General features: G+C 44.4%; 1 protein-coding gene across 3 annotated transcripts; it reads left to right on the forward strand.

Annotated features, from left to right (window-relative positions):
- On the forward strand, positions 1-3941 carry LOC120670846. Of its 3 annotated transcripts, XM_039951014.1 has the most exons (6): positions 1-957; positions 1750-2093; positions 2799-2974; positions 3111-3177; positions 3255-3320; positions 3805-3941. In XM_039951014.1, exons 1-5 carry the CDS (start codon positions 318-320, stop codon positions 3291-3293), a joined length of 1266 nt encoding a protein of 421 aa, XP_039806948.1. In that variant the 5' UTR covers positions 1-317; the 3' UTR covers positions 3294-3320; positions 3805-3941. The 3 variants fall into 3 exon arrangements, 2 of the variants coding, with proteins under 2 accessions (XP_039806948.1, XP_039806947.1); XM_039951013.1 differs by lacking the exon at positions 3805-3941 and having other exon boundaries at positions 3255-3732; XR_005673404.1 differs by lacking the exons at positions 2799-2974; positions 3805-3941 and having other exon boundaries at positions 3255-3732.
- Positions 3942-8975: the final 5034 nt, after the last annotated feature.

Genomic DNA, 8975 nt, shown 5'->3' on the forward strand with positions numbered 1-8975 from the left:
ACGAATTTTCCCCCGGACTTATCGTGGCGCCGGAGAGTCAGTCTCGCGCACGGCGCACCGCCGGTGGATGGCCGAGCTCTCGCCGTTTCCCGTTCCTCCGCCCTCGCCGCCTTGCCCTCCAGCCAAGCGCGTCAACTCCCCACCGCCCCGCCCACCGCTTCTCCTTCCCGGAACCCCCGAAAGCTCGCATAACCGCCGCGCCGCTGCGTCTGCGCGGTAGCGAAAAATCCCCCCACTTCAATTTCCACTCCGCTCGCGTTCCCCGCCTCCCCATCTCGAATCCGCGCGACGCGCCCCCCTGCTGAGCCGGCGAGAAGATGCCGCGGCTGACGCCGGCGGACGCGACCCTGATCCTGGACCACGCCCTAGGCGACCCCTCGGTCCCCGCCGCCGCCGTCCACGCGCTGCTCGCCGCGCTGCCCTTCCCCTCCGACCCGACCCCGCGCCTCCGCCGCGCGGTGCTCCTCCGCCGCCTCGCCGCCGACCCGGTCTCCGCATCCGCGCTCGACACGCTCCACCTCCTCGCGTCGCTCCCCGCCTCCCCATCCCCCTGCCCCACCCCCATCGCCGCCGCCCACATCGCCGTCGCGGGCTTCCTCGCGGCGTCCGCGCCGGACTTCGACGCCGCCGCCACGGCGCTCTTCGCGCGCCCCGACGGCCGCGTGCGCCGCGCGGTCGCCGAGGGAGGGTCTCCCGCGCTGGCCTCCGACGACGCCATCGCCACGGTGGACCAGTTCGAGGCCGCCGTCGGGAACTCGTTCTCGCAGGTCGTGCTTAGGGGCCTGTGGGGCGACCGGGCCGCCGCGGAGGAGCGGGTCAGGGAGCTCCTCGCCGCCGAGTGGGCCGTGACTGGGCCGTCGCTGCTGGAGGTGGCAGCGGAGCGGATCGTCGGGGATGGGTCCATCCAGACATGGCGTGACGCGAAGGAGGCCAACCGCGCCAAGTTCCGTGTGCTAGGTGAGGCTCTTTTTTCCCCCCCTGGCAATGCAGCTAATTCAAACCAAGCATAAGGTTTGATGTGTTATGCTGGTTTTTTAAATTCATTTAGGTTTTTCTCTGCGCCAAAGGTAGCTGGGAGATATCATTATTTTGTCGATTATAAGTAATGTGGATGCAACAGAAAGTTAAAATATAAGCATTGTACTCTTTGTAATGTCCTGAAGCACATTAGGCGACAATTCCATCTTATGGCTTTATTTTACTGGTGTCAGATGTCACATTATAGCTCCTTGAGTCAAATCATTCAGCCTTTATGTTCCAAGTAAAGCTTGTTTGATCTGTTGTCTGCTGAAGTCAGGAAAGTAGGTCCAAGCATGTGTATATCTTTACTGAGTAATTGAAAATAGGAGCAATGAGTAAGAATGCAGTTTATTCATCATGGTCTGGAAATCTATCTGTCTTAACTTTTGTATTTGAAAATACAAAGTGGTGAATCTGGTATTCCGGTCCCTTGCCTGCCTTTGCAATTTACTAATTGTGCTCTTCTGCTACTTATTGTTTATGCAAGATTGAGCTACATTATCTTAATCATGTTACTATTGAGTTTGCTACTTCAAATGGTTTTGCTCCATCTATGTTTCTTGTTGTTTGTGGTTGTATGGTACACTTGGTACAGCTGTTTAGGTTTCCTTTCTTTTGGGCCAGCTCAAGGTCTTCAAATACATCATTCATATACTTGGGGACTATTTTATGCATAAGGCCAAGACCGTCTAGTGTATTAATAGATCATGTATATAATGGAACTTGCAGCTGGGGAAGAAAAAACACGCGAAATTTTGGGCAAACTTGAAGAATCTACCTCTCGTGTAAATCCGATTTCGACACCAGAATTTTCCAAGGTGGTGGATGCTCTTAAAACAAGCTGTGCGGAGCTTCACAGTGTAGTGGAGGATCCACTTCCAGCTGCAAAGGCAGCTGCAGATGAGGTGGTGGCATCAAGGGTGGATAGGGCAGTTAATTTAAATGCTGAAACTGGTCAGCCAGCAGCTTGTGGCACTGCAGGCTCAAGTGTGCTTCATGAAAAGAACAATTGTCCAAATAAAGGCAGACCTCCCAGCCTTATGGATTGGAACCCGATGGCACGGACCTTTCAGGTGAGCCCCACACGCCCACCCATCTCCTCCTTCTGTGTGACATGCCATTTTTCTGAAAACTGCCAATATCTCACTTGCTATGGTCATTAAATTAAATTTGGGATTATTCTAGCTTGCCTTGATAATTGTAAATTGTATAATTTGAAGAACCTACACGATATCAGCACCTTTGTCATGTCATCTCAATATTTTGCATTAAACATATGTGCATACTTACCTTTGATTGAATTTCAATATACATTGCTCTTTATGCTGCTAGTTTCTACTACAGATTTCTGCTTGCATTTGTTGTGCTTTCTGCAAAATCTTATCATATATTGATTTTTAAAATATCTTATCAGTATTGCTTTCTGCTCTGACCATGACAGGAAATGATGAAATAAAGTTGCAAAGTCTAATTATTGGTAAAATTTGTTCTGCTAGGTGATACAATCTGCATTCATGAGGTAGCTACTGGAATTAGGAATATTGAGTCATTGACAACCTTTACTAGAGTCCGCAAGCGCATCGGTCGGGCTGTGTTCATATCATAACTAAACATTACTGCAGTCTGGTTTAAAATTGCATGCAACTTAAAGTTCTCGGGTATCAGAAGTTCAGAACCCGTTTTTGTTAGCCTATAGGATACTTTATAGCACTGTAGCGTGTAACTATAAAAACATAAGATACTGGTCATGTCGCTAAAAAGAATCCGCTTGTTTGCAGTGGGAGGAGTCGCCTGATCCTGAGGGTTCAGAACCAGCATTACCTAGACCGCACTTGCCTAGCCCTAGGAGAATACCAGTTTCTCCTTTGCCACCGGCAGAAAACAAAAATAAGCGTAGAAGGGCAAGGAAGTGGTGCTTGTTAGAAGAAGAAACACTAAGAAAGGGTGTTGAACTGTATGTAGTTTTGTCTTGCTGTTTGAAGATATTTAGCTTTCTCGTTCTATACAATGTTGTTTAAATCATCTTTAGGCAGATTTCGCCACTTCATTATATGATGCTCATTGCCCCATTCCAACTATTTCATGTGCAGGTATGGTAGTGGTAATTGGAAGGATATTCTGAGTAACAACCCCGATGTTTTTATCGGCAGAACACCAGTAAGTACTTGTACGCTAAGCTGTAGTTTCTCGGTTGCTAATCTTCCATGAACTGCTTAACTGATTGCTTATTGTAGGTGGACTTGAAGGATAAGTGGAGGAACATGATGAGGTAGTGGATAACCTTTTATCTGGACAAGAAGGTAATGGAGCCTGTGTTCATTCTGGCTGAAGTAACCTCACGTTTCTGGCGGTTTGCTGTGGTGAAGTAGAAAGCCTTTAACCATTTCGTGACGTCACTAATGTAGCGCCGGATTCTGCCGCTGTTCTGATCCCCACCTAACCTGTAACAAATGCTCACCGAATAACTGCTTCACTGTGAGGGCTAATTTGGAAGCAAGAGGGAGTTAAACCCAGGGAAGGAAAACCTCCCATGGAGAACTAAATGTCTTATTCAAATGACATCCTCATGAATTGCTTACCCTGGGAAAAATCAGGGATCCAAGGGGATTTGAGTTTCCAAACTACTGTAGCACTGAAAGGTTGTATTTAACCTATGTATAGCGTGTTGCTTGTGTGTAAATGCTTCTTTACCGTCGAAGTACACTGTACGTATAATCTTTTGCATACATGCTGGATGCTCCAAGCATAAAACCTTTCTCCAGCGTGTGTCTTCATGCTTTGCAGATGGATAAGAAGCGTGGTGGTGGGCTGGCCTGTGCTGCTGTTGGGCTTCCAGTAAGAGAGGGCCGAAACTGAGTCGGCCTGTGGACTTAGCAGGTGGGGAGGAGGGGGTAGCGGCGGCCGCGTGGGCGGCTAAAGTCTATTTTACCTCCTCCAACTATCACCAAAGTTTAGTTTTCCTCCTACAACTATAAAATCGGGTATTTCACCTCCCTCAACTTTTCAAACCATGCATTTTAACTCCCTCGAGCGGTTTTGAAGACTGTTTGCTACAGTAACCGTAGTTTTGCCCTTTTCTTTTTTTTTAAAAAATTCAGTTGAATCTTTGAAAAATCATAGTAAATCACAAAAAAATCATAAAATAGAAAATTCAATTTTGTTGGACTCCACATGAGAAGATATACGCAGTGAATATATTATATGGTATACTTTAGTGTAATTTTTTACTATAATTTTAGATATATACTTTTCTGTAATTAATTTATAGCTATAGTTTTTGTCGTCCCATTATGGTGAAATTTTTATGGTGGGCTAATCATTATATGATTGAGCTGGAGTAAAAATTTTATGATTATTAGATCATCTATGACTGAGTTATAGATTTATCTAGGTTTATCTATAGATTCGTCTAGATTTTTCTATAGATTTATCTAGTTTATAGATTTATCTAGGTTTATCTGAATAGAAAAACTGTATAAACTAGATTTATCACACCGTCTCTGAATAGATTATATAAACTAGATAAATCTATAGAAAAATCTAGACGAATCTATAGATAAACCTAGATAAATCTATAACTCAGTTATACATGATCTAATAATCATAAAATTTTTACTACAGCTCAATCATATAATGATTAGCCCACCATAAAAATTTCACCATAATGGGACGGCGAAAACTGTAGTTATAAATTAATTACAGAAAAGTATATATCTAAAGTTATAGTAAAAAAATTGTACTAAAGTATACCATATAATATATTCACTGTGTATATCTTCTCATGTGGAGTCCAACAAAATTGAATTTTCTATTTTATGATTTTTTTGTGATTTACTATGATTTTTCAAATATTCAACTGAATTTTTTTTAAAAAAAAGACAAAACTACAGTTACTGTAGCAAACAGTCTTCAAAACCGCTCGAGGGAGGTAAAATGCACGGTTTGAAAAGTTGAGGGAGGTGAAATATCCGATTTTATAGTTGTAGAAGGAAAACTAAACTTTGGTGATAGTTGGAGGAGGTAAAATAGACTTTAGCCCCGCGTGGGCGACGTAACGCCACGGTGGACAAAGGCCTAATACTGTTCGAGGACCGAAACTCGCTCATCTGTATGGGCCAACCGCAATTAGTATCGAAAAAAGTCCTTTTTGGCTCTTTCAACTTTGGGCCGAATCTGTTTTTCCTCTCTGGACCACAAAATCGTCCTTCCATCCTTCTCAGACTCACAAAACCATTCATATAACCTGCCTTCTCAGACTCACAAAACCATTCATATAACCTCTTTGAGCGGTTTAAGGGTGAGTGTGGCAGAACCGCCTAAATTATCCCGGCTCAAGTGCGTAAACCATCACCATAAAGGCAACATTAGCTTAAACGCACTTCAAACAGAATAATTTTTGGTCTGTCGGGTAACGTCTCGATACAACCACCGATTCTCGGATCGAACAAGCATACCCCGCACGAAGGCGAGTCCAGAGATATTACAACCACAATTTTACAACACAGGCATATTAAAGATTACAAACCAGTTCAAAAGATTATTACAACACCAACTTAAGTAAAACAGTTATACAAAACATAAGTGTAGAATCAGAGTTTAAAACAGCGGAAGATAAAACACGACGGCTACAACACGTCGCAAAAAGGATACCAGGCTAGCCCAGGCATGGTATCACTCGTCATAGTCATTGCCGGCCGAAGACGTATCCCACTCTACGGACCAGCCAGGAGGCAACGAGCAAGGATAGGTCAAGCTAGCGATCTGATCCTCAAAAGTCATACCTGAAAAAGGGTTTCAACAGCAAGGCTGAGTATTCTAATACTCAGCAAGACTTGACCGACAACAGGTATAAGAAGCCCACCTTAGCTAGACTATGCAAGGCTTTGTAAGGCTCTGGTTTTTCCTTTGCTGAAAAGCAATAAAGAGTAGGTCCTTACTTTCAAGTTTTAGCTTCAAGATTCTAGTTGATTAACCATTCTATGTAAGCATCTACTAACCAAATATGGTGGAACTTCTAAGCAAACATCAAGATTAATAAGGATATTGTTGCTCTTATTACTCTGTGTGGCAAAGAGATCAAGCAGTCTCATTTCATCGTGAGAGGCGGACGATTCTGAATCGAAATTCAACCTTGCAAGGGTAACCTAGCACACACGTCTGGAATACCGTCGGGTCATTCCCAAACAATCGTTGACCTTTCTTTCCGGCTTGTGGATAGGAACACTCTCCCCGACTACAGGGCTCCAAGGTCCAACCGTGCTCGGTCCACCCTTGTCCCTAGAAGTCGTGGTGTTGCGCAACATAAAATAAAACCTATCTCTAAGAGAGAGTGTCAGGTATATCCACTCCCCGGTCCAATCGGCTACTAGGCTTGCCGCGTATCATATTTACGGCATGTGACTAGTACTTTCAAAAACTTAACCAGCACTACCACACACCGCGACCTTAGCAAGTTCATCAACACAGACGGGGTATCACATAAGGTCATGATATCGAACACAACCCCGTCCGTAGTCTTTATATTGATAACAGAAAGTAAACAGGAAATTCCTATAAAGCTTGCGAGTGACAGGCAATCACTCGACTTTTACCGGTCCTATAAGCTTAGCAATTATTCGAACTCAAGTCTAGTGTTCAGTACATAGGTTCCTAGGATCATGCATCTAGAGTTTCAATTCAACTCCTATGAACTGTAAATGCACAAGTAAAATAATACAGTAAATGAAATTAATTTGAAGTATAGGTTATGTCCGGGGCTTGCCTTCTCGGTAGTTGCTAACTATTTCAGCGCTAGGCTCTTCCGAACTTTGGTTCAGGGCTTCAGTTAGTTCCGCATTGTTCACTTGAGCTTCGAGATCACCTCCGTCAGACTCCGGAATCAACTCGTACGTCCCGTCTGACAAAGTAGTCGTATCTATATGTAATGCAAGAACAACATTATAAACAAACATGGGCAATCGTTTATAGAGTAGTTAAATAACAAATTTAACTACACAAGGCTTCATGATCAACAGCACAAATGAAGTTGACTAACTTCATAAACAAGTGGGGGTGATTTCCTATACAATTAAGTCACGGTTTACAAATAAATCAACAACTCAGAGTACAAATAGAAATAAATTATACCAAAATTACACTAAACAGAACATGAACATACTAAGCTACCCTGCAAAAATCATATGAAGACATGTAACCATTTAATCACAATAAATCATTTATGCAGGCAACACCTAGCACAAGCTTGAATTATACAGACTAAAATATAGCAAAGTAGAAGCTCAAAATTTAACAGGAGATCTACACAGGGATGATTTATCTACTGTGAATTTCTCACGATTTTATCTATACAGAAATAATTCTGAGAAAATAAACAACACAGACATCAGTTTAGAAAGATTAAATTTTAGCTCCTGTTCTAGCCATTAACTGATGCTCAAACTTCCTGGACAAGTTAAGATATTCTAGATGAACACTCAGGAATATTTTCAGGATTTAACAAGAACAGAAACTATTTATCATGATTAAAGTCTACTAAACAAAGATTAAATCAAATAAATAGCTACACAAGAGAATTGATCATGAAATTTTTATAGCAAAGCTAGTGTAACATGATTCAACTACCACAAAAATTTCAGAGCAATACAAGCTTTTAAGCATCAGATAAGAAAAAGATTAAAGAACAAGTATTTATATACCTATTAACACAAAACCATTTATACAGCAAAAGTTTGCAACTAAAGCCTAACATATTATGGTTCTAATGCATAGAGATCTTCAAGAGGATTCCAAAACATCAAGATTTGCTATTTTACGAATTTTCTACAAATTGATATTGAATTTCAAAGATCACAGCAAACTATTTCAAACAAGTCCTTAGAGCACTATTCCTCTGAGTCACTGACATCGCAGACAACCCCCTGAGCTTTCTCAAATTCAAAACCGAGGTCCTCGGGTCGGGTCAGAGGGGGTGGCGAGGTTTGACCGGCGGTTTCCCGGCGAGGGGCTCACCGGCGGCGAGGGTGGAGGGGTGCGTGAGCCTCACGGGTTCAAGGCGCACCTCTGGGTGCTTGGAATCGAGGCTAGGGTGGTCGGAGAGGGGGTGTCGATGGCGAGCGGCGGCTTGCGGGCTCGGAGCACGGCGGCGGGGTGGCTCCGGTGGTGTTCGGGTGAGGGGAAATGGCCTAGGAGCTGCGCGAGGTCGAGGCGGTGCTAATGGTGGGGGATGTAGGGGTGGAGCGGGTCTGGGTTGGCGGCTCCGCGGTGGGGTGGAGCTCGCCGGGGTTCAAGCGGGGCGGCGATGGTGTTCTGCAGCGTGGGAGCGAGGAGAGAGCAAAGGAGCGAGTGAAATCGAATCCTGGGGTTCTTGTAGTGCTCAGGCGCGCGAAAGATCGAGAGCTGGGCCTCTGGTTTGGGCTCTCCACGGCGGCGTCGCGGTGGCGGCCGCCGGGGAGGTTCTGGGCTCGGCGGGGGTGCGTGGCGAGGGGTGGAGGCTCCAGCGCGAGGCAACAGGAGGGGGAGGAGCTCGCCGGCGACGCGTGGAAGCCAGCGCACGGCGAAGTAATGGCCGGGAAAGCCGAGAAGGCGCTCCACGGCGGCGCTGTCGGTGGCCGGCGGCGAGAAGCAGAGCAGGGAGGGGGAGATGGTCATAAGGGTGATTTTGCAATTTCCAAAAGTTCCAGGGACCTTTCTGTAAACAAGCAATAACTTTTAAACCAAAACTCAAATGAAAAAGTGCCCAACATGAAAGTTGTTCAACTTTTCAAGATCTACAACTTTGATGTTGTGCAAAAATTTATTTGACCAAAGACTCAAGAGCTAAAATTAAAATCATTGAAGGGATTTTGAATTCTAGGAAATTTGTCTTTTTCAAAGCAAAATCACTTCAAATGTAGACTTACAAGCAAAATGACTACCATGCATTAAATGCATTGAAATTTTGCACAACACCCTCCACT

This window comes from Panicum virgatum, chromosome 4N (assembly GCF_016808335.1).
Source record: "Panicum virgatum strain AP13 chromosome 4N, P.virgatum_v5, whole genome shotgun sequence".
Lineage (NCBI taxonomy): Eukaryota > Viridiplantae > Streptophyta > Magnoliopsida > Poales > Poaceae > Panicum > Panicum virgatum.